At 42.8% G+C, this 26,670-nt stretch overlaps 1 protein-coding gene across 1 annotated transcript in view; it reads left to right on the forward strand.

Moving 5' to 3' along the window:
• arnt.L (aryl hydrocarbon receptor nuclear translocator L homeolog) overlaps positions 1–18,801 on the forward strand; it is a gene marked incomplete at its 5' end in the record, with an annotated part of 36,750 nt that extends 17,949 nt beyond the window's left edge. The window contains 11 exon segments of the mRNA NM_001088661.1: positions 346–480; positions 590–664; positions 2,218–2,369; positions 2,802–2,912; positions 4,383–4,461; positions 12,915–13,038; positions 13,645–13,747; positions 15,147–15,294; positions 15,408–15,567; positions 18,051–18,199; positions 18,395–18,801. Coding sequence (NP_001082130.1) covers positions 346–480; positions 590–664; positions 2,218–2,369; positions 2,802–2,912; positions 4,383–4,461; positions 12,915–13,038; positions 13,645–13,747; positions 15,147–15,294; positions 15,408–15,567; positions 18,051–18,199; positions 18,395–18,484 — 1,326 coding nt within the window.
• Positions 18,802–26,670: the final 7,869 nt, after the last annotated feature.

Genomic DNA, 26,670 nt, shown 5'->3' on the forward strand with positions numbered 1-26,670 from the left:
CTCGGCAGGTTTTAGGTGACTAATAGTTAAATTTGAATATAGAAACATTTTCATTTATGCATAAAAACATCTTGGGTGACATTGACCTTGAATGTGCTTTTAGACTTTGTTTATTTATTACAAGGCAACCTGTCATGTTATATGGCTACTTGGTGCTCTGTTGTCCTTTGCTGCTAGTTTAATAAAATGGGATTTCCTTTCCAGATGCAGAGAGTTGCACAGGTGTGCTTTTAGCAGGGAGATTCGACAGAAACCAGAATCTGGGGAATATGAATGAGAATCTCTGCATGTTTTCGTGTTATGCATTGATTTTATCTAACAAAATATGTTTGCTTTCTCTTAAAGGTGACAAGTTCTCCAACCTGCACAGATATAAACACCGTCTGCCAGCCAATAGAGTTCATTTCCCGGCACAGTGTTAATGGCTTGTTCACTTTTGTGGATCACAGATGCACTGCTACAGTTGGATACCAGCCACAGGTTAGGAGCCGTCATACATGGATAGCACACTACTTTCTGATCTCTTTGAGATTCATAAGAAAAATAAAATTCACCCTAAAGATGTATTATTTGTTTTTACTTTCTTTAGGAGCTCCTTGGAAAGGATATAGTGGAGTTTGCACACCCGGAAGACCAGCAGCTACTTAGGGACAGTTTCCAACAGGTAACATGCAGCTATAAAGATATATATGATCCGAGAACTTGCATCCATCAAGATCTTTTTACTGTTTTTCTGTTTGATCATTGTTATAATGTTAATCAGTAAGAGTCTTTCAGTTTTGGTAACAAGGAGAGTACTGGGAAGCAATGACCTTTTAATTATTTGCAAGATAAATGACCGAGAGCACCTTCCATCAAATTAGGTGCATCTGTTTTAGTGTGGTTATGGGCGTCTGAACTTTTGCTTAAATGGGGCAATGATCAATCTCTGTACCTGGAGGGGACTCTGTGGGGGAGAGGGATTGAGTCAGTTGGTTTGGGAGGTTTGGGTAAACTGATAGACCTTTAAGGGCACTGACAGCCATGCCCAAACTCTTCAGCTGGTTGTGAAGGGATCAGGTAGATCCATATACCCGTAACTCTACCAGCTAACGTGCTAGCTAGTAACCTGCAGCCCCTGAAGCATATTTCCTCTCCACTCCTAATCCTACCTTTATAAAACTTTTTTTTTCTTTTATTTTGGGCATACCTTTCTTTTAACAGAATAAAAGTTACGTTTAACCGTGGTGGTTAGAAGTTTAAGGACACAAACGGTGGGAGGGTGCGTCTTTTATGGGTCATTCTTTTTCTTTCTCTCCTTTGTGACCTTTTAATCAATGTGACAGTTTCTTTCAGATTACATATATTACTAGCAAACTAAAAACAGCTGCTTAAAATGTAAAGATGCTTATAATTTTTCTCCTTTATTGTTGGGTTACAGAACTCTGAGCTGTAGCACTCAGCTGAGTATTTATGGTCTGTATGATTAGACACTATCTCTCACCCTGTATCTAGAGGGGATTAAATCAACTGCACAATGCAGTGTCTCTGCTTTTTGCCAATCTGGGCATGTCCTTTTGATTGGAAGAGCTCAGATAGAAAACATAAACGCCTAGTTAGATTGTAATGGGGGAGACCAGGGTTAGACATATTAGTACAGTAGCTCTGTACTTTATCATTGACTGTAAAAGACCAATGGCATACTGGCTGATTCTGAATGTTTTGTAGTTCCTTGGATAAGGAGCAACTCTCAAAACTACCCTTCATTTAAAGGTTTACTTTCCTTACAGCTGAAAAATCCCAGTCTAAGTTTTCACTTTCACATTATTTACTGTATTTAGAAGACAGACCCTATTGTTACTTTATTGTATATAACTACATAACTTTATAGTAACTTTATTTTATATTGAGTGTTAATTGTCTAGTCTGTGAAGAAGGAATTCAAGTAAGAATTTCATTGTACTACGTATGTTGTACATATGACCATAACATTTAGCATCTCGACATCCACGCGTTTCTGGGAAGTGCGCCTTTCCACTGAAACGAATGGAGGGGCCATTTTGTGCCTGTCATATGCCAGAGTAATAAATGCTCAAAGTTGCCCTAAGACATTATTATCATAAGGCTTCAGTTAGGAGGGGGACCTACAACCTTTATGTTTATATAGAACATAAGTTATTTATTGTATACTGAAGTCCAAAGTCTTGTTACTACCATCTCTACCTCCTCTCCTTCCAGGTGGTGAAATTAAAGGGTCAGGTCCTGTCTGTCATGTTCCGGTTTCAGTCCAAAACCAGAGAGTGGCTACTGATGAGAACCAGCTCCTTTACTTTCCAAAATCCATACTCGGATGAGATTGAGTATATCATCTGTACCAACACTAATGTGAAGTATGTAGGATGAATGTTCTGTTCTACATTCCATATTTTATAGCATTATTAAAGCCACAGAGCGCTTACATATCTGCCCTTTCCCTGCCCTATATACAATGGGCTAAATATTCATCCCCTGGAACAGTTCTTTCATTCAACTGCAAAACAAATCCTGCAGTGACATTGTATTCTTTGATGTTTTTATGTTAAAGCACTGATGCTCTGATTTAGACATTGTTTAATGTTACAAAATTAAGAAAATTGCAAAACTGAAACATACTGTTTGCAAAAGTATATAAATAATAAAAGTATAATATTTTTAGATCCCAATTCTGCATCTAAACAGCTTTTTGTAAATTGGGGTAAATAAGTAAAGGATTCCTTGTGGGAACCTTTTCATTGAGTTAATCATAAAAAGCAATGCTAACTACTGTAATCTGCTTATTTCAGAAGCTCCAATCAGGAACCTCGCCCTGCCTTGGCCAGTACAATACAGAGGCCACCCCTTTGTCCGAGTATCAACCACACCATGGATATGGGGCAAACTACGCTTTCAGGAAGGTAAGGATTACTTGGAAAAAGCACCCGATGCCTTTACCCTTCCCAGTGTCGCTCATCACAGTGGTATAAAACATTACTTAGGACTAATACAAACCTCAGACTGGTTAGTGCCTGTATTCTATGTGTCAGGCTCCCTAGAGATTTCATAGCTGCACCTTGTACATTTTCTTAAGCAGTAAGCATAGAACGCATTCATGCACATAGATATTTATTAATATGGGCTGGATTACTTTTCCTATTAAACAAATGATTTTTCTATGATTTTAGTAATCATACCAAGTGAATTTTGTCATTCAAAGCTAAGTCTTCACATACCCCTGTGCAAGCTCTCTTAGTATTCTCTTGTGCTCTGGCCTCTGGTGGCTTTCACCTGAATTGCATTTGAGAAAGGAGACAAACCCTAATTCCATTTCAAGTTGAAGTTACATATTAGTTTGGCTTGGTAAGAGACCAATTGGAAATTAGTCCCTCATTCCAACATAACAGATCCAAACCTACTGCAGTACTACATTACTATTAATATTTAATCAAAACGCATACTTTAAAGGGACACTGCCATATAGTTTAAATGGAAGATCACCTTTATACTAACTTTTAATATAGTGGACCTGTTCTAAGCAACTACTTAATTAGTCTTTTTATGTGTTCTGAATTATTATTACTGTTTTGCCTGTTGATGATGGCATCTGGTTTTTGGGTGGTCATTTATGATGCAAACAAGAAAAACCCGCGGCTCTATCCGAGTGTTAAATACTCAGCAATTCCTAATAAAGAACCAAAGCTCACCTAATGTAAAAAACGGACCTGGTTGCACAGCCCCAGGTCCGTCTCAAGAGGGGTTCGCCTTCTCAGCACATTTAATCAAATGATATGTAGATACTTCGCACTCACTGATGAGGATGGGTGGCCCGGGTGCAGCGCCCCAAACCCGTAGTTTAGGGTGAAATGCAAGGAAATCCTAAAATGAGCATGCACTCCTGCGAACCCATCAATTCGGATAAAATTTGAATCTTAAATCCATGGAATTAATATCGAATTTTATCCGAATTGGTGTGTCGCAGGAGTGCATGCTCATTTCAGGATTTCCTAGTCATCTATAACCAAAAGCTTTTTGTTCCCTTCAAGTGTTCTCCTGTGGATTTTTTATTTCTGTCTTTAAAATTGCTGTCTGGTTGTTAGGGAAACTAAGCCCTAGTAACCAGATAGCATTTGAAATTACACGTTTTTTCAGTTATATCCTGAGAGTCTAACTGGACTATGTGCCAGGAGAGAGCACATAACTTCTGTCATTTACCAGGAAGGAGTACAAATAGTCTCCATGTGTACATAAAAATCACCATAGCTTTTTCAATTAATGAAAGGGTTTTTTTTTTTTCATAATAGTACGCTTTATTTCAGACTTTTCCAGCTTAACACATGTTCTTATAATAATACTGAAAAATAAGTTCATCTCCTTTACTGAATATTTAGGCAGCCGCAGCCACAGGCACCACCACAAGCAGATGTTGTGTCCCGCAGAGAGGGCTTGGGCTCCTACAACCACACCCAGGTGAGTGTGTGTCTTTCTCAAAGTCAGCTTGGGGGACACAGGGACAATGGGGTATAGCTAGTACCATTAGGAGGCAGGACACAACTACAAAAAAGACAACTGGCTCCTCCCCCACTGGCTATACCCCCAGCAGGCTGGAAAAGAGCCCAGTTTTAGTTGTGTCCTCAGGAGGTTAGGACAGAAGAATTTTTTTATTTTATTATTTTAGTCAGTCCTGCTGACACCAGAGGGTTGCTTGAACCTTTACACTGTGTAAAGTACCTCATTGGCACCTTCCAACGTGGGATCTGTCTCCGGGGTCCCAGGTGTTTCACACAGACCACCCAGCCAACATTCCTCTCCTTCCTTTACAGGAGGAGACCAGGCTGGCCGGCAGACAGTAGTGGAAGAGCGGTCACCAGGACAGGTAAGTCCCAGTGGGCTCTCTTTCCACCTTCCCTTCTCCCTCCCCTATCCATGGAGGGCAGACTGGGATTTTGCCTGGGCCCCTCACAACCTCATTAGAGAGGTGAGAAGGGGGTTTCCTTCCCTGGCTCAGTTTTCCCCCTAAGCAGCAGACCCCCTACCTAATGGGCGCTCTAGCTGCGGAACATTCAGGCCTCCTGTCAGCACCGAGCGGGTCTACATTACATGCGGCTCCGCAGCAGTCGCAGGGAGCCTTCTCACTAGCCGCTCCGATGCGCTACGCATGCGCACATTGCAGACGGGCGCCATTTTCTTTAGGAGCGGCGCCTTTTTTCCTTTTGCGGAAGTAGAGGCCCGCGTTTTCTGTTCTCGCGCGATCCTAAGCGCGCCTTCTATCTAGCGGCCGCCATTTTGGATCGCAATACAGGGGAATACCCACGCTGCTCCCAGACTTGCTAATCTCTGGCGACGGAGACACAGGGCACTGCTGCAGGACTGACAACTGGTCTTCCTGCTACTACAGCTAAGTGTCAGGCTTATTGGTTTATTCCCCAAGCATTCCCTGGGGTTGGTGCCACTTGCAAATCCCTTCTTTTCACTATGTCTGAGGGACCCAGTGCTAGCCTCTTTTCTAGGGGGGCAACCCCAGCCCTGGTCACTTTTCTGTCCTGTGCCAAATGCCGCAAACCTTTGCCCTCAGGACACAAATCACCCTTATGCAACCAGTGTGCTCCACAGGTTTCTGAACCCTCACCACCTTCTCCACCTCTGGTGAATCAGGCTGCCCAGGGGGATCCCTCAGTATCTAGCCCCGAAGCTTCCCCACACAGAACACAGGCAGCACCTGAGTGGGCAGCCCAACTAGCCACGGGCATTCCTAAACTAGCGCAGTCCCTCGACAAACTGCTCTCTCGTCTCGACAGCCATAAGCCTAGACCCTCCAAGCGCAGGGCCCCCTCCCCATCCGAAGTCGACAGCGATTCTCCTCCTAGGGTCTTTTCGCCTCCTGACTCTGGGGACGAACAAGACCATTCTGACGGGGAGCTTTTTTCGGATTCAGAAGATGACTCTAGAATTTCCTCTGACACTGTGGACTCCCTCATTGCTTCGGTACTGGAAACTCTCCACCTTCAGGAGCCGGAGGCCCGTGCGGAGTCTTCCAAGTCTCTCTTTAAGCGACGCAACAAGACTTCACCTATGTTTCCTTCCCACAGCCAGCTTGATCAAATTATCCAACAAGAGTGGGACAAACCAGAGCGACGTTTTCAAACAAACCGTCGTTTCTTAAGGTTGTATCCTTTTCCACCTGAGCTTACTGAAAAATGGGCTTCTCCTCCATCCGTGGACGCCCCAGTATCTCGCCTCTCTAAGAACACGGCCTTACCAGTCCCTGACGCGTCCTCCTTCAAGGACTCTATGGACAAAAAGTTAGAGAGTTTGCTTCGCTCTTCATTCGCAGCTTCCGGGTCCTCGTTGAGACCTGTCCTGGCTTCGGCGTGGGTTAGCCGAGCCATTCAGTCATGGTCTGACACTCTCATCACCGCTATTGCGGACGGAGCGCCGCGTCACGAACTTTCTCAGCTGGCATCTCAAATCAAAGAAGCCAATGACTACCTGTGTGAAGCCTCACTTGACGCTGCTCAAGCTATCAGCAGAGCCTCCGCTCTCTCGGTGGCAGCCCGCAGATCCTTATGGATGAAACTTTGGTCAGCAGACCTCTCCTCCAAGAAGTCCCTGACTTCCATTCCGTTCAAGGGGAAGCTCCTCTTTGGTCCTGACCTTGATAAAATCATCAGTCAAGCTACCGGGGGTAAAAGCACCCTTCTCCCCCAACCCAAGGCACGCCCCTCCTTTCGGAAGAACAAGTTTTTTCGTGGCTCTCAGTCCAAGAGCACGAGATCCTCTCCCCCAAGGCAATCCTTTTCGAACAAAGGGCGTTTCGGCAACAAACCACGTACTCCCTGGCAGAACCGAAAGCACTCCTCCAAACTCGCCGACAAGACCACTTCAGCATGACGCCATCCTGCCCGGGCCTCTTTGCATAGGAGGGAGATTGTCCCACTTTGCAGACACGTGGGTATCTCTTGTTCAGGACACCTGGATTCACGAGGTGGTTACTCAAGGCTACCACCTCGAGTTCTCATCTCTCCCACCTCACCGATTCTTCATGTCACGACTTCCTCGAGACTCAGGCAAGCGTACAGCTTTTCAGAGGGCCGTTTCCAACCTTCTCCTCGCAGGAGTGATTACTCCTGTCCCTCCCGACGAACACTTCACGGGCTACTACTCAAACCTGTTCATAGTCCCCAAAAAGGACGGCTCCGTCCGGCCGATCCTAGACTTAAAGGAACTGAACAAGCTCATTCGTCCGAGGAAATTCAAGATGGAATCCCTCCGATCGGTCATTGCAGCGATGTCCCCAGGGCAATTCCTCATGTCCCTCGACATCAAGGACGCTTATCTTCATGTTCCCATTTTCCCTCCTCATCAGAGATACTTGCGCTTTGCCTTCCAAAGTTTCCACTACCAATTCACAAGTCTACCATTCGGCCTCACTTCCGCTCCCCGGGTCTTCACGAAGATCATGGCGGCTGCCACTGCTCTGATCCGCAACGAGGGGGTCTCCATCACCCCGTATCTAGACGACCTGTTGATCAAAGCGCCTTCGCTTCAGGAGGCTCAGCGGTCACTTCAGGTCTCCATGGAGAAGCTACGGGACCTAGGTTGGGTCCTCAACCTCCACAAATCCTCTCTGATTCCCAGTCACTCCATGAACTTCCTAGGCATGGACTTCAATACTCTGACCCAGAGGATTTCCCTCCCGCAGGAGAAGATCGTTCATCTCCAAGCCCTAGTTCGATCTCTGCTGCAGAAACCGAGACATCCCGTAAGATTCTGCATGAAGGTGCTCGGTGTCATGGTTTCCACCATAGAAGCGGTTCCCTTCGCCCAGTTCCATCTCCGGGAACTCCAGTGGAACATTCTCAGCACCTGGAGACGGAAGTCTTTACTTCAAGAGATACTCCTCTCTCCTCAAACGCTGACGTCCCTTCGGTGGTGGCTCAACACCACTCATCTCTCAAGGGGAAAACGCCTCGGGGACCCCAATTGGCGCATCCTCACAACAGACGCAAGCCTCTTCGGCTGGGGAGCAGTGCTCGAAGGCAGGTCAGCCCAGGGGCAGTGGAACCTCACAGAAAAGAGGTTGCAGATCAATCTACTCGAGATCCGGGCAATTCGCCTCGGCCTCATCCACTGGCAGCGGGACCTGACGGGACAGGCGGTGAAGATACAGTCGGACAACTCCACGGCGGTGGCCTACATCAACCACCAGGGCGGCACAAGGAGCAGGGCGGCTCTCAGCGAGATAAAAATCATATTCCAGTGGGCCGAGGAGCACAGCGTTCAGCTGTCCGCCATCTTCATACCGGGACTGCTGAACTGGGAAGCCGACTTTCTAAGCAGGCAGTCCCTGGACCCCGGCGAGTGGTCGCTGAAGGACGAAGTATTTCAGGAAATAACTTCCAGATGGGGCACTCCAGAGGTGGACCTCATGGCGACCAGGCACAACAGAAAGGTGCCAGACTTCCTTGCTCGTTACAGGGACCCACTAGCCCTGAACGTGGACGCTCTGACGGCCAACTGGCCTTTTCGCCTGGCGTACGCCTTCCCACCCACTCCTCTCATTCCCAGAACGATCAGAAAGCTTCAAAGAGAAAGGTCCACCCTCATCCTCATAGCACCGAGGTGGCCTCGACGGGCATGGTTCACAGACCTTCTCAACCTCTCCGTCGCAGAACCGTGGCCACTGCCAATTCTCCCGGACCTTCTCACTCAGGGCCCAATCCTGCATCCAAACCCGACCTACCTCAACTTGACGGCATGGCTCTTGAGACCTACATTCTGATTCAGAAAGGGTTTTCCAGGGCGGTGGCACGCACTATGTGTGCGGCACGGAAGCCAGTTTCAGCCAGGGCCTATCACCGGGTTTGGTCCACCTACCGGCAGTGGTGTTCCTCTCACAAGGTTAATTTCCGAGTTTTTTCTCTACCGACTCTACTGGAGTTTCTGCAGGAAGGCCTTTCCCTCGGACTGTCCTTAGGGTCCCTCAAATCTCAAATCTCGGCTCTGTCAGTACTTTTCCAGAAAAGACTTGCCCTGCTTCCTGACGTAAGGACCTTCATGCAAGGCGTGGCTCATGTAACTCCACCTGTCAGGGCTCCTGCACCTACCTGGGATCTCCCGTTGGTACTCCGGGCTCTTCAGCTTCCTCCCTTTGAACCCCTTGGGTCGGTGCCCATTCAGTTCCTGACCTGGAAGACTGCTTTCCTCCTGGCTATTGCTACAGCAAGACGGGTTTCTGAGCTCAGCGCTCTTTCCTACAAATCGCCCTACCTTGTCTTCCATCAAGACAGAGCGGTCCTTCGTACCATTCCATCCTTCCTGCCTAAGGTGGTCTCCGATTTTCACATCAACCAAGAGATTGTGGTTCCCTCATTCTGCCCTTCTCCGGCAAATCAGAAAGAAAGGGCGCTGCACACTCTGGACCCTGTGCGGGCCCTCAAGTTTTACCTCTTCAGAGTTCAAGACTTCCGCAAGTCCGATTCCCTGCTGGTGCTTCCCTCAGGCCCCCGTCGAGGTGCATCGGCTACCAAGCAATCCATTTCTCGCTGGCTCAAACAAGCTATCCAGGGTGCCTACAAAGCCCGGGGTCGAACACCTCCGTCCAGGGTCACTGCCCATTCAACCAGGGGTGTGAGTACGTCCTGGGCTTTCAGAAACCAGGCATCAGCTGAACAGCTCTGCAAGGCAGCAACCTGGACCTCTGTCCATTCGTTTGCAAAATTTTATCATTTTGACACCTTTGCGGCATCTGACACTCGCTTTGGCAGAAAAGTGCTTCAGGCCGCGGTGGCTGATACCACATAAGCCTCTTTTCCCACCCGGTTGTTAGGGGACAGCTTTGGTACGTCCCCATTGTCCCTGTGTCCCCCAAGCTGACTTTGAGAAAAGGAGATTTTGTGTACTCACCGTTAAATCTTTTTCTCTTCAGTCACTTGGGGGACACAGGGCTTCCCTCCCTGGATTGAGGCTTTCACTTCCGTCAGACATGTTACCTTTTTTCCTGTTAACTGTTATTGGCTTTTTTGAAAGTTTTATTTTTGTTGTGTCATATCCTGTTGACTTTGGTACAAACTGGGCTCTTTTCCAGCCTGCTGGGGGTATAGCCAGTGGGGGAGGAGCCAGTTGTCTTTTTTGTAGTTGTGTCCTGCCTCCTAATGGTACTAGCTATACCCCATTGTCCCTGTGTCCCCCAAGTGACTGAAGAGAAAAAGATTTAACGGTGAGTACACAAAATCTCCTTTTCCCTCTTTATTCAATGTCATTATGGAATGGAGACAAAGGTTCAGCTGCTTCTACTTCCCATACCTTGTGATATAACTGTAGTTTACTCACTGACTATACCTGGTGCCTGATATCAGTAACAGACGGCTTAGGGGATTGTGTCTCATTATATATTTCATTTAGTTATGTGCTATATATATATATATGCTGCAAGCTATATATGTAGATTTCTGGGCCCATATGGGGCAGACAAAATAAAAATACAGTGCTTAAAGGACTAAAGACGTAGGCTAGAAATGTTGTGCATTATGTTTTGTGCTTCTGTACCAGCCCAAGGCAACCACAGCCCTTTAGCAGTAAAGATCTGTCTCTCCAAAGATGCCCCAGTAGCTCCCCATCTTCTTTTCTGCTGATTCACTGCACATGCTCTTTGCTGCTGTCACTTACTGAGCTTAGGGACCCACTCACAATATACAATACACATAGAATAGAAATGTCACAATATAAGGCTGATTAGTAATTAATACAGATAATTACTACATGGCAGCACAGAAACAAGTGCAATTAGCATCAGAATTTAATAATCAGTCCTGAAACATCAGCTTATATTACAGGGGAAGCTCATTTTCTGCTGGATAATTAGTGACGAGCCCTAAGCTTAGCTTCTCAACAGCTGCTCAGAGCCCACTGAGCATGTGAGTGTCACAGACACTTTCCAAAATGGTGACCCCCTGTGACAAGTTTGAAGTCCTGGATCATTGCTGCTATTGACAAGCTGAAACTTTAGGCTGGTGCAACAAGTTCAGTATATAATGGCATTTTTAGCCCTATTCATTTTTATGGTTTAGTTCTCCTTTAAATTTCCACTGTTGCAAATCCTTAAAGGATTAAAGGATAATCAAAAATCCCCATCCCCTTCCATCCATAATATATTAAATAATGTTTTTTTAAAAAATCTACTTATATCTGTTTAACAAGCACAAAGATTTTCTTGTCTTCCGAAAACAATACAATGTTTCATTCCAGAGTTAATGGCTCTTTAAAGGAGAACTAAACCCCCGTTAATCAAAAATCCCAATCACCTTCCGTCCATTGGCCCCCTCACTGCTTTCTCCCTCCTTAGTAACTCAGTGGAAAAAGTGTCCCTGCCATGTACCTTGGCGTATTCATACAGAGTAGCGCAGCGGAGCTCTCCAGCGACATCTTCTGGTTCCTCGCGGAAGTGAGCGCCGGCACGGACCTTTTTTGCGCATGCGCAGTTGGGACCAATCTCGTATTCGTGCCTACTGCACATGCGCAGAAAGCTCCGAAGATTGCCAAAGGAAAAGAAGAGTATCCGCAGATAGAGAAGATGTCGCTGTAGAGCTCCGCTGCGCTACTCTGTATGAATACACCAAGGTACACGACAGGGACACTTTTTCCACTGAGTTACTAAGGAGGGAGAAAGCAGTGAGGGGGCCAATGGACGGAAGGTGATTGGGATTTTTGATTAATGGGGGTTTAGTTCTCCTTTAAAGAGCCATTAACTCTAGAATGAAACAATGTATTGTTTTCAGAAGACAAGAAAATCTTTGTGCTTGTTAAACAGATATAAGTAGATTTTTTTAAAAAAAATGATTTAATACCGGTATATTATTTCCTACAGTTTCACTAATAGTCCCTCATGCAGATTTAGGGCTCTTACTCGCGTTTTTATCTGTGCTCCCCTGCGTTCCGTTTTTCGGCGTTCAGCCGCAGGGGAGCGCAGGAATAGACGCATTTCATTATTTCAAATGGGGCTGTACTCACACAGGCGCATGTAGGCGCCGAACGCAGGAAAAATGCAGCATGTTGCGTCTCAACCTGCGTTCGGCGCCTACATGCGCCTGTGTGAGTACAGCCCCATTTGAAATAATGAAATGCGTCTATTCCTGCGCTTCCCTGCGGCTGAAAGCCGAAAAACGGAACGCAGGGGAGCACAGGTAAAAACGCGAGTGAGTAAGAGCCCTAATGCTCAACATTGAGTTGGAATTGCATCATTTCCAGCATTCTGTGTTAAAATGACGTCTGCCGTTATTCTTTAGGTGCAAGTTAGCTGCACCTATTGACGTAACTATAGTGGAAACCCTGCATTTGGCAGTAGCAGGTGGGCAGGTGAAATGAAGCTCAAGTTCCTTTGATGAAAGGTGTGGATGTGCACAACTGCATACAATGTCCCACCAATCTGACCACCAAGTAATCAAGGAAGTTGTCAGGAGAAAGAAAGAGTCTGCTCTGAAGTTCTTATTTTTTTAGTGGAAACAATTACAAACCTTTCCTAAGCAGAAGAACATCAGAGCAGCCTCTTTCTTTCTCCTGACAACTTCCTTGACTACTTGGTGGTCAGACTGGTGGGAAACTGACCAGCAGGTGGCGATGTTGTAACAAAATTCATTCATATTAACAGTATATGTATCCCTTAATATCTTGGAATAAAAACAAAATAAATAATGAATGTAAATTACAAAAGTGATTAGAATATCACCCCCATCAATTTTACATTCACTTATTTTTAAGGTTTTACTTATCCTTTAACTGCAGTTGTAAATGAGCCCTGTTTTCTCTTTTTTTGGCTTAGCTAGCCCTTAAAAATGATAAATGTTGAGTTATGCTGTTCATTTATCCGAGTAATGTGGAAGTCTGATATAAACGTTAATGCCTTTAAATGCTTTGCCCAAATGCAGGTCCCAGTGCAGCCCGTAAGCGCTGCTGTTTCTGATCACAGCAAACCATTGGAGAAAACAGAGAGCATTTATGGACAGGACAGAGACCCCAGATTTGCTGAGATCTACAGCAATATTAACTCAGGTGGGCAAAGAGGGTCATATTTCTGTTGATTGTATTTTGCCTTTTTCTTCTGGATTTCTTTTTATGCAGCTGATAAAAGGGTTTTGTTTGATGCATATTCACTATAACAAACTGTATATATACAGGTATGGGACCTGTTATCCAAACTGCCCGGCACCTTTGGTTTTCCAGATAAGGGGTCTTTCTGTAATTGGGATTTTCATACTTTGTCGCCTAAAAAAATCATGTAAACATGAAATAAACCCAATAGGCTGGTTTTGCCTCCAATAAGGATTAATTATATCTTAGTTGGGATCAAGTACAAGCTACTGTTTTATTATTACAGAGAAAAAGGAGATCAGTTTTAAAAATGTGGATTATTTGGATAAAATGGAGTCTATGGTGGGATGTCCTTTCCGTAATTTGGAGCTTTCTGGATAACCACTTTCCTGATAATGGATCCCATTCAAACCTGTACTTTGTTTTAGTGGGAATACTTCCCCTTGCTCTAGAAACAGGAAGTAGCCCAGTGCTAATTAGTTGTGCTTATTTTTGTATTATATACTGCTTGTGCTTCCTACTTCATTTCTTGATTATAATTTATGCAAATTCCATTCTCTATTGCAGATCAGAACAAATCAATAAACCCCAGCGGTGTCTCTGGCAACCAGCAGCTCTTCCAACAATCTAACACTTTCACATCTGCACCTCGCCCTGTAGAGAGTTTCAGGTAATAGAAATGCAAATGTTAAATGTACCATGTAATGCTCCATCGTGAGTAAAATTGCTTCTATAAATGGATTTGTCTTCAATGAGAAGGGTAGCTTTGACAGTGTTCTGTCCCATCTTTATATGCTTTAGCTCTTAAAGGGCATGTAAAGGCAAAAAAAGGAAATTCTATTTTTACTTTCTTTAATGAAAAAGAAACCTATCTCCAATATACTTTAATTAAAAAATGTGTACAGTTTTTATAAGAAACCTGACTGTATGCAGTGAAATTCTCCCTTCATTTACTGCTGTGGATAGGAATTGTCAGAAGGTCCCTAACTGCTCTGCAGGGAAACAATCATAATTATGAACAGCAGGGGGAGCTCCCGCCTTACTTCCCAGCAATGCAGAACTCAAGCAGCTTTGTTTGTTTCCCTGTAGAGCAGTCGGTGACTGTGTAGAGATTTGTATTGGATTTTATTTTTGTCTTTACATCCCCTTTACTGTTTCTAACTCCAGCTGCAGGGACAAAGATCATGGAGCCAGATTTAAACAGATAAACTGGGATTCTATTTGGAGGATTATTTTGCTGCAGCCACTGGTTCTGCAGAGTTGGAGAAAGTTTGTATTAAACAATACAAAAACTATAAAATCCACATTAGATTACATGACAACACAGGACCCAGTGCAGTCTGTATATTCTGATTATTAATCAGTCTTGCTGTATCAGCTTCTGGCAGATATTATTTGACTTGTGCTGTTTTGATCCTTTATGACGATCCCAAAGCAGCTCAGACCACACTGAGCATGTGCGCAGTCTTGGTCTTGCAAAGATATTTAACAAAGTTACAAGATGGTGACCCCCTGGTACCAACTTTGAAAGCATAAATCATCTGTTTTATTAGGTGCTGGTGCAGTAAGTTCATGTTTATGTTTAGTATACAAAATACAGCATTTCTAGCCTTATTCTATTTTAGAATTTACTTCCCCATTAAAAGCCTTTTCAGTTGAGAGCGCCATCTAGTGCACAGAATAGATATTGTTGGAGAGCAGCGACAGTTCCATCTTGCAATAGCCCAGTACTCTTCCTAAGTATTATTATTATTATTATTATTATTATTAATAACATGTAAGTAATCTTACACAGGCCCTATCTGTTGAGCCCTTGTTGCAGTTGCAGACTAGTCCTGCTGTGACTCAGAGGATTCATCACCCGTTATTAAAACTGTGGGTTGAGGTGTCTTCCATTCTGTCTGCAGCAGTCCTTGCTCTGAGCAGTTGCTTGTAATCAAAAAGCATTTCTGCGGTGGAATTGTTGCCCTTTTACTTTTCTCGTGCTGCTCAGCATTGTTTTCTTACATCGCTGCTTTTATGTGGGCTTGTTTGTGTTGTCGTATTCACAAAGCTTATTTCTGTTAAAGGAGTGGTGTGATGGTGCCTCAGCCTGGCATCATTCAGCAACCTGTATCCGCAGGGCAGATCTTGGCCCAGATATCCCGTCATACCAACCCCACGCAGGTCACAGGGACGAATTGGAGCTCTGGCACTCGTCCATCCTTCACTGCTCAGGTACTGATGCTTTGTCACTTATTGTTGTCACTGGAGCACCTTCATGTGACTACATTACCTGCTACCTTTATAAATACATAAACTTGGGGTGTTTTCTCCTGGTTTATTTATAGCAGGTACCAACGCAGACACCAAAAACTCAGGCATCGCAGTTTGGAATGGGCAACTTCCAGGCAACACCTTCCAACTTCAGCTCTTTGACGTCACAGAGCTCAAGCTCCTCTCCCGCAGGAGCACCTTATCCCGGCATGAGCAGCCGGACAAACAACTTTGGTATAATTGCATTTTAGCTTAATCTTCTTTGGTATAACTACATTTTAATTTAAAGGAAAACTATACCCCCTCTATAAAAATATACTGCATAAAACAGCTCATATGTAAAACCCTGCTTCATGTAAATAAACCATTTTCATAATAATATACTTTTATAGTAGTATGTGCCATTGTGTAATCAGAAATAGAAAATTGCCATTTTAAAAAAATAAGGGCTGTCCCCTCGGATTGTAAGATTCACAGTTCACACAAACAAACCATACATGTTAGGTCACATGAGCCAATTAACAGACAGAGTTGTGTCTTTTGCTTCCACACTTCTTCCTGTTACAGTTAGAGCTGCAGTATTTTTGGTCAGGTGATCTCAGAGGCAACACACGGACCATCACAAAACGGTGGTTCAAAGCAAGAGATGTAAAAGGACAAGATTTACTTAAATATATATTCCAGTTTGGTAAGATTCTTTAATATGCCACTTAATATGATGTTAACTATCTGTTGTTTAAGTGTTCATTTTGGGGGAATAGTTTTCCTTTAATCGTCTGATGCTGCATAAGCATAATTTAGATTATCCCAAAGGGAGGAGTCATTTGAGAGACAATTCACGGTTTTTTTGGATTTAAAACTTCTCCTGGGGGCATATTATATCAGTGTCCTCTTCAGGCTGTTTTCTTCTGCCGCCAGGCTCCGCCCCCACACAATTCCCCAGTTAAACATTTCCCAGCTGAAGCCGATAGGACTATGTGCTGTGTTTGCTAAGAACAAATGACACTTGGGGGCAAATTTATTAAAATTTGAAATCGAATTTTCGATTTTTTTTTTTTTTTTTTTTTTTTTTGGTCAAAACTCTCAAATTCTAATAGTAAATTATCTGATCTTGATTCAAGTTTTGGAGATTTATCGTACTCTGGCCCTTTGAGAACCCGAATTAGACTATTTGCCACCTTAAAGGAGAACTAAAGCTTAACTAAAGAAGTAGGTAGAAATGTTGTACATTAGGTTTTGGGCTTCTGTACCAGCCCAAGGCAACCACAGCCCTTTAGCAGTAAAGATCTGTGTCTCCAAAGATGCCCCAGTAGCTCCCCATCTTCTTTTCTGCTGATTCACTGCACATGCTCTGTGCTGCTGTCACTTACTGAGCTTAGGGACCTACTCACAATATACAGTACACATAGAATAGAAATGTCACAATATAAGGCTGATTAGTGATTAATACAGATCATTACTACATGGCAGCACAGAAACCAGTGCAATTAGCATCAGAATTTAATAATCAGCAAACCTGTAGCATCAGCTTATATTACAGACCAACCTCATTTTCTGCTGGATAATTAGTGACGAGCCCTAAGCTTAGCTTCTCAACAGCTGCTCAGAGCCCACTGAGCATGTGAGTGTCACAGACACTTTCCAAGATGGTGACCCCCTGTGACAAGTTTGAAGTCCTGGATCATTGCTGCTATTGACAAGCTGAAACTTTAGCCTCGTGCAATAAGTTTAATATATAAAATATGGCATTTTTAGCAGAAAATGTAAAGTTTGGTGATACCTTTTATTGGCTAACAGAATAAGTAACAATTGCAAGCTTTCAGAGCACACAGGCCCCTTCTTCAGGCAAAATACAAATGAGAGGCTGGAAAGGCACATCATATATATATACTTAGATCATTGAAAAAAGGGGTTATGGGCAATAAATTAGAAAGTTACAGATAGACAGAGATAACTTGTAGAAGGTAATAAAAGTAATTAGGGAGAGTTGTAAATAGTCCAGGGGTCTGGATTCAGCCAGGTCACATAACTTGAACTAGACCAAGACAGAATAGGGTACGGTTAACACAACCGTGCAAATTAGGAATTGGACAAGATACAGGTACATATAAATAGACTACAAATAGGAATTGTGACTTGTAAAGATAATACAATATTTCAGCCCAGATATTCATTTTTAGTGTTTAGTTCTCCATTAAACCTGCCGAATTGCTGTATGTCAATGGGAAACATCCAGGGATCATTTTGGTAATGTCTGCAGCCTTCCTGACATTAGACTTCTTTTTTTTTTTTCGGAGAAAAAAACTCAAATTGAGTTGTTTTTTTTTTAATTTGATTTGAGTTTTTTTCAATTCAAGAGTTGAAGAGTTTTCCGGTCGATCAAATTCGTCCAAGCTGAGAAAATTAAATTTTATTATTAAATTGTCAAATTTCAAGTTTATGGGAGTTTTAAGAAAACTGCCCCTTATTGTAGAGCAAGCAGGTTGGGGAGTCACATGTTCAATCCCCCACCCGGCCCACTTTTTTTTTTTTCCTGCCCAGAGTTTTTTTTAATTAATTTTTTTTTCTGGGGAGAACACTGAATACATTTTCATTTTACTTATTTCATCTGTATATCAGTGTTCATCTGCACATGTATGGTAATGATTAGGGGCCTAAACAATTCTGGGGCTTGATAGGTCCCATTAAATAAATACACAACTCCATTATCTTTACAGCTGCAGAGGTCGCCCAACAGAGGGGTCAGTTCCAGAGCCGGGCAGCTGATGCAGTAGGTGTGTGGCCTCAATGGCAAAGCCAGCACCATGGACAGAGCACAGCTGAATCTCATGTGTCTCAGCAGTCCAACCAATCCGACGTTTTCCCAGTAAGTACAGCCTTGTTTTTATTCTTGTTTTTAACAGTCTTATCAAAGTAACAAAGATTTAATATGGTATTAATATTTAATATGGTAATTGGGACTTTGTTACATTTGTCCATATTATTTTAAACTATATTTCACAAGCCAGGTCTGCTGGAAACTGGACCATTTATATTTCTATTTTCCTTACTTTACCCGTAGGATATGCTCTCCATGTTGGGAGACCAGACCTCCAGCTACAGCAACGAGGAGTTTTCAGAGCTCAACATGTTCCAGTCGTTCGCTGAGTAAAGTAGCAGTGGATACTCCTCCTGGAACTTTCTCTTAAGAGAATCAGTTCTGCTTTTGTACCTTTTGTCCAACAAGACTTTTCTCCTCCAAGAAGCACAAGGAATGGAGAAAGCCTTTTGTGATTAGGGCATAAAACAAAATGAAGTACTTAAACCGTAAGGGTGGAAGGATAATTACAGGGATACCACAGAACTGCCTTTTATAGAACTGCGAGAGAGGCTGAAATAAGCCGCTCTGCATAAACACCAGCTTTAAATTCATGTTTTGCCACTGCTTTATTTTTTATGTGGCTGAAAGCATGATTACATCCCAATTTTAACCATTCACAAGATACATTTCATCTTTTCTAAATGGCTCATTCTGGCACACAAACAAACAAACCAAAAAAAAAAAAGAGCAGGACCCTAATAGGATTTGTTTATGATGGATCACTCTTTCAGGGATAACGTTTGCGTAGGATAATCAAAATCGAAGCTGATGCCTTTTTACATGCCAGGAAGCCACTCAACACTGATGCCAGGGGCCTGCTTTTCACTTGCCCACTTTTAGGGTTTTGTTCTGTAATTGCGGATTAAGCGCTTCATTTATAACATACTGGGGCACTATTGTAAACCTGCTGCCTCAGACCGATTTCTGAAACATATTTCCCATCTAACATTTAAATGCCTCTTGATGACAGCGTTATCCAATCATTGCGAAAGCCTTTGGATTTTAACAAGCAAGGAATGTATCCAGCTCTGCTGTTTGCTCAGTTACCCTTGAGTCCATAATGTAAGTCCAGTGTTAGGCAGACACAGTATGTGATAAGAGCTGGTCTGGCTTCTAGACAATTCTATGCTCTGCTTCTAGCACTTACATGAGGTTTAGCACCACCTTTTCCTCTGACCACGAGAGCAATTTAAGTAATATATCAGACTTTGTGATGAACAAACACTGTATGTGTTATTCACTGAAATCTATCTGGATTGGAAGAATTATTGTGACCTGGTTATATGGGACCTTTGCCAAAGTATAATGGAATCTGCCACCAACCATCTCAGGACAGAAAGTTCACAACCCTGCGGCCGTCCATCTTTTTTCCAATTTCCAGTCTTCTGGCTAAGGATGCTGGGAGTCATTAAAGGTGCTAGAGAGTCACGGGGTGAAGAAAGAAGCTGTTATAGGACACTGAGCATCGATTTGGACTTTCACAACTGTGATTGGCTGACTGCTCCACCAATGAGCACTAAATCTTTTCATACTGAGAGGAACAATTGATACTTATTGTGCAGATTCTATTTGGAGAATATTTTGGAGTGCCCCTATTGAAACACAGCTTTAATTCATATGAGGGATTTGCAACCTCACTGCTGGTATTTGTAAACTCTCAAGCACCGTAAAATGGACACCCCCTGGTTTTTATGTAAAATATATAACCATTGTTTCCTATTGACTGGATAAATATGTATTTCACTTTTATATTTTTGCTACAGAGGCCTCTTTTTCTCTGCCGCCTTGTCTGTAGATCAACTTCTCTCTTTGTCTCTTTTACTTCAATGCCCTTTTTGTGAAAATTCTTTTATGTGAATACAGTATGAAATAATATAATTTTATGATCTCTCAATTGCTCCTTGTTTTTTTCCTGTAATGTTCCGTACACGTGTGTGTGTTTAACACACACCTCAATAGTTAGAAAGTGTCAGGAGCACCCATTGGCGTTCCCATTTCTGCCGGCGTAAAATGATAAAGGTGAAGAACTTTAAAATTTATCAATCTATCCCTGGTAGAGATAAGGAAGCTAGAGGTAGTGGCTTCTTCCCATATATCATCACTTATCTCAGGCAGTATTGTTTGCCATTTACGGCGGGCAGAGTCAAATGGAGAAGGTCCAAGGTCTTGCAAAGCTCTGTATAAGTTAGTAACCAGCTGTCTCGAACTCTCTACTATCTTCAAACCGAAAAGTATGATAAGTAATTTGACCTGGACCAAACTGGGCTCTACAAGCATTCTGGAGTTGCATAAATCGGAACACATTCAAACTTATGGGAGCTACAAAATCTTGTAATTGCTGAAAAGTGGGAAAGGACCCATGTTGCAACAAGTCTCCAAGGGTTTTAATTTTACGAATGGGCCAATATATAAAATCAGGCAATTGTCGAAGGTGGGGAAGATGGGAATTGCCCCATAGAGGGGTGTATGGAGTGAGCAAGGGATTTGGCAAGTGCTGCAGCCTTCGTGCGGTCTGCCACGCGTCATAGGGGGTCCTAAATACAGGAGGTAGAGTAGTAGAGTCCTTTAACTTCCTCTTAGGGCAGTGGCATAAGGATTCAATCGAACCCAGGATAAGGGAGTGAAATAACATATTGGGGTCTTCTGGATTAGGTACCAGCCACTCATGCACATGTGAGTGGAAAACCAAAGATTGGGGAGTCCCAGGCCCCCATTCGGGACTGTAGCTGTAAGAGACTTCCATGAGATCCTAGGATGTTTATCTGCCCATATATATGAAATCAGAGCACTATTGACTTTGCCAAAGAATGATTTAGGTATGTTCGTGGGAGCATTCCTGAAATACAAAAATTTCGTCAGGAAAATCATCTTAAATAGATTAATTTTCCCCCATAAAGTCAAAGGAAGACCCTTCCAGGAAGTTGCCGATCTGATAAAAGTACCAAGCAATGGGTGTAGATTGTCATCAATAAAGGAGTCTTTAGCAGTTACAATAATTCCCAGATATTTAATTTGGTCGGACCACTGTAATTGGATAGATGGGGGTCGAAGGTCACCAGGGATAGGATCCACCGGTAGAATGGAGGATTTATGCCAGTTGATTTTCAAGCCCGAATATGTCCCATATTCTTGGATAAGTGAGAGGGCATTATGAAGGTAAGGACCTGGATCTGCAAAAAATAGCAAAAAATCTGCATACAGCGCAATGCGCTCTTCGCAGGTTTTGTAGTGGAGCCCAGTTATGTTGTTAGCCTGTCTAATCATTATGGCTAGAGGTTCAAAAGCCAATGCAACAATAAAGGAGATAACGGGTACAGTGGAAAGGGTAGGGAGTTAGAGTTATTAACCCTAATCTGAGCTACTGGATGAGCGTAGAGTAACTAAATCCAAGCTATAAATTTAGGACAAAAGGCGAATAGTTTGAGTGTTTCCCACAGAAAGGGCCATTCTACTGTATCGAAAGCCTTAGCAGAGTCAAGAGATACTATGATTCGGGAGACTGAGTTATCATATAGACGTCTAAGATTAATAGAGGTGGATGATAGAGGCTATTACCTTGATCAAGCGATTGGCCAGGATTTTCGCTAGTATCTTGGCGTCCGTGTTAATAAGTGATATTGGGCGATATGAATCACAGGACTCGGTTTTTGCCCGATTTATGTATCAAAATTATTAAGGCCGAATATAGAGAGGGAGGGAGCCGGAGTTCGGCTAAGGAAGCATTGTACATTAGGAGTAACTTGGGAACCAGGTCCTTGGCCACTGTTTTATACCACTCAGCCGGTAGACCGTCAACCCCTGGAGTTTTATTATTCGGAAGGGAATTTAGAGATTCTGCAATTTCTTGCAGAGTAATATCAGTCTCTAGGAATTCGACCTGTGGGATATTCAATCGGGGAATAGGGAATTGACTCAAGTAAAGACCAATGGACTCTTGGGACTTAGTCATTTGAGATTGGTATAGAGAGGTATCGTACTCTTGAAACGTCTAAGTGATTTCATTAAGTAAGGATGTAAGATCACCATTTGTTTTTGTAATTCTAGGGATCATTGTAGTGGGCTTAGAAGTTTTAGCCAAATCTGCGAGTGTTTTCCCACTTTTTTCGCCCTGGTCAAATAGGCGCTGAGTAGCATACAATAATTTTTTTTCCGTTAAGGAGGTACGGGTGAGTTCCAGGGCTTTACATAAATTATTGTGGAATTACTCTGAAGGTCGATTTACAAATTCTCTCTCAGCTGATTGAAGCTCCCTTTCAGCCAATTGAATCTCCTGTTTAGTGTGATTTCTAGCCTGCTTAATAGCAAATATTAAGGACCCACGTGCTACTGCTTTAGAAGCTTCCCAAGCTACGGCTGGAGTAGATAATTCTCCATTATTAATCCAATACTCATTATATTCCTGTACAACCTTCTCTTGGACTATTGAGTTCTTTAACCACATAGGGCTGAGGCGCCACATCTTGTCAATAGGTTGGCTATTGATATGGATGGTTAAAAGGAGTGGGGCATGGTCTGAGAATACCCTGGGAAGGTAGGAGACCTCTGTTACCCAAGGTAGAAATCTTGTGATGCTAGAGCCAAGTCAATCCTAGAGAGAGATTGATGTGTGGCTGAATGGCAGGAGAATTGTCTCGCTTGTGGATGTTTCAAACGCCACACTTCAGTCAGTAACATTCCCTCTGCCCAGATCGCTAATGGAGTAGAGGATTGAGTATTATGGGACATCTTATCCAGTTGGGGAACAAGGGGAGAATTGAAGTCGCCAAGTAGGCAGAATGGGGCTGGGGGAATTCTAAGACCTTCTTAAAAATGAAATCTAGGAGATCCATAGACATAGGGGGAGGAAGGTACACATTACCCAATATCAGTGGTTTAGAATTGATCTTACAGTGTATGAGAATGAATCAGTTTTTATTGACAGCAATTCAAATAATAAGTGCTTCCTCACTAATATAGCTACTCCTCTGGCATACGTAGAGAACGTGGCATGGTAGTGGTGAGCCACCCAGGCATTTTTAAGTGCTAAAATCTTTTGCCCAGTGAGATGGGTTTCTTGTGACAATTGTAGAGTAGGATTTGAGATACTGAAATAGAATAGAATAGAAACCCGCGCTGGACTTTACTAGGGGTGCTCTGAATACACTCTCGAAAGGATTAGGCTAAATCATGAACGAAATCCAGAGTAAACTTGGTCTAAAGCCATATCATTTTAAGGTTTTAGATTAGGTTCAGCCAGGCACTTGGATTCTACTTGCACCTAGAGTTTTGCACTTTATATCTGATTAGCACTGCACACATCTTCTATGTTTGGGGATTCAAAACTCAACATTTATGCACAGTGATACGTGTGGCCTCCCAAAACTCTCATGAAGCCAAACAAATGGAACGTACCCTCTGGCTTTTGTTTTTAAAAAATAAATGCACCAAAATAGCGTTGCTGATAAGGCCATTTGCAAATGCAGATAGTCTGTGTGGCTTTGTCTTATAAAATGTATCTGAATGTCACTCGATAAATCAGATTACAGTATGAGCTCTAGTTTCCCTTTACCGTAATCCTGTAGCCGTGATCTGCTTTCTGGTGATCAATCCTGCCGTCAAGGTTGACCGGATTTCTCCACTAATCCCTTCTAGTCTAGTTTCTTCCCGCAGGGAATATCTAGGAATTCAGATGTGTATCTCAGGAGATATCATATGCAGCTAAAGACATATAAGGATTATGAAATGTCATGGCATTATATAGAATCCACAAAAGAATTCTTATCATGATCCTTTATTTGTATAGCACCAACTTATTACACAATAGAATATTTATTGGCATTAGTCGCACACATAGGACGACAGCTGCAGACTGGCCAGAGCTAATACTATCCCTTGTTTCACTGACTTTAAATTTAAAGGGGAAGTAAAGTCTAAAATAGAATAAGGCTAGAAATGCTGTATTTTGTACACTAAACATAAACATGAACTGACTGCACCACAAGCCTAATCAAACAAATGATTTATGCTTTCAAAGTTGGCCACAAGGGGTCAACGTCTTGTAACTTTGTTAAACATCTTTGCAAGACCAAGACTGTGCACATGCTCAGTGTGGTCTGAGCTGCTTAGGGATCGTCATAAATTATCAAAACAGCACAAGTCAAATAATATCTGCCAGAAGCCGATACAGCAAGACTGATTAATAATCAGAATATACAGACTGTACTGGGTCCTGTGTTGTCATGTAATCTAATGTGGATTTTATAGTTTTTGTATTGTTTAATACAAACTTTCTCCCACTCTGCAGAACCAGTGGCTGAGGCAAAATAATCCTCCAAATAGAATCCCAGTTTATCTGTTTAAAATTGGCTCCATGATCTTTGTCCCCTGCAGCTGGAGTTGGAAACAGTAAAGGGGATGTAAGGGCAAAAATAAAATCCAATACAAATCTCTACACAGTCGCCGACTGCTCTACAGGGAAACAAACAAAGCTGCTTGAGTTCTGCATGGCTGGAAAGTGAGGCGGGAGCTCCCCCTGCTGTTCATAAGTATGATTGTTTCCCTGCAGAGCAGTTAGGGACCATCTGACAATTCCGATCCACAGCAGTAAATGAAGGGAGAATTTCACTGCATACAGTCATGTTTCTTATAAAAACGGTACACATTTTTTAATTAAAGTATATTGGAGATAGTTTTCTTTTTCATTTAAGAAAGTAAAAATTGGATTTTATTTTTTTGCCTTTACATGCCCTTCAAAGGCATTGTTCATACTAACTTTCAGTATGATGTTGAGAGTTATATTCTGGGCAATTTGCAACTGGTTTTATTTATTCAGTTACTTAACTTTTTGTTCAGCAGCTCTCCAGTTTAGTATATTTTAGCAGCTCTCTGGTCACTTTTACACTAGAAACCAGGCTCTGAATTGAATGAGAGGATAGATTGGACATGATATGATAGATATGAATAGGAGTGGGCCTGACTAGAAAGATTAGTAATGAAAAATAATAATTGTAACCTAAGAGCTCCAGTCCTCAGTCAGTTTCTCAGTACCTTGACCTAGTCAGTGTCCCTTAAAGGAACAGTAACACCAAAAACTGAAAGTGTTTTAAAGTAATGGAAATATAATGTAGTGTTGCCCTGCACTGGTAAAACTGATCTGTTTGCTTCAGAAACACTACTATAGTTTATATAAACAAGCTGCTGTGTAGCAATGGCGGAAACTGAAAAAAGTCTATATGGCACAGGTTAAATAGTGGATAACAGATAACACCATTATGTTCTACAGAGCTTATCTGCTGTGTAACCTGAGCCTTTTCTCATTTGAATGGCTGCCCCCATTGCTACACAGCAGCTTATTTATATAAACAATAGTAGTGTTTCTGAAGCAAACACACCAGTTTTACCAGTGCAGCGCAACACTGTGTTATATTTTTATTACTTTAAAATACTTTTGATGTTACTGTTCCATCGCTGCCTCCGTTACTTGTAACTAGGGTTGCCACCTTTTAATAAAAGGTCCACTGGCCGATGGAGGGGGCGGAAACAAAGGGGCAGGTTGTGACTTGAAAGGGGTGGACCGTGATGTCAAAAGGGGCAGAGCCATGGCATGTGATTGGCTGGGGAGGATCGTGACATCAAGAGGGCGGAGCCTCGATGCTGCGATTGACAAGAAACCAGCAAAAAAGGTGAGTTTGGGGGCAGGCCACAGGCTTTTGTTAGGTGTATTACAAATTTACTGGCAGCTACATTGCCGGTAAATTTGTAATACCGGCCCCGGCAGGTGTTTTACCAGCTAGGCCGGTAAAATTCCGGCCGGGTGGCAACCCTACTTGTAACCCTGAGCTGGTCACTTTATGTTCCATAGCCTCTTGAATTGGCTGAGATATTGAAACATTGTTCTTTTGAGAGTTCCTGACTGTGTGTGTGTCTTCCTCTCTGAAAGTGACTGATCCATTAAAGCCTGTATTCCTATTTAATGTCCATTCTGTGACCTTGAGGAGTTAAAGGAACGGTAACAATAACGGTAATTAAAATATAATATACTGTTGCCCTGCATTGGTAAAAGTTATGTGTTTGCTTCAGAAACACTACTATAGTTTATATAAACAAGCTGCTGTGTAGCAATGGGGGCAGCCGTTTAGGCTGAAAAAGGAGAAAATAGACAGGATACACAGTAGACAACAGATAAGCTCAGTAATAGAGTGCAATGGGATTCAGCAGAATGCATCTGTTATCTTATATGTAACCTGTGTTTTGAATGGCTGACCCATGGCTACACAGCAGCTTGTTTATATAAACTATAGTAGTACTTATCTGTTATCTACTGTGTATCCTGTGCTTGAATGGCTGCCCCCATGGCTACACAGCAGCTTGTTTATATAAACTATAGTAGTATTTATCTGTTATCTACTGTGTATCCTGTGCTTGAATGGCTGCCCCCATGGCTACACAGCAGCTTCTTTATATAAACTATAGTAGTACTTATCTGTTATCTACTGTGT

Source organism: Xenopus laevis, chromosome 8L, assembly GCF_017654675.1.
Source record: "Xenopus laevis strain J_2021 chromosome 8L, Xenopus_laevis_v10.1, whole genome shotgun sequence".
NCBI lineage: Eukaryota > Metazoa > Chordata > Amphibia > Anura > Pipidae > Xenopus > Xenopus laevis.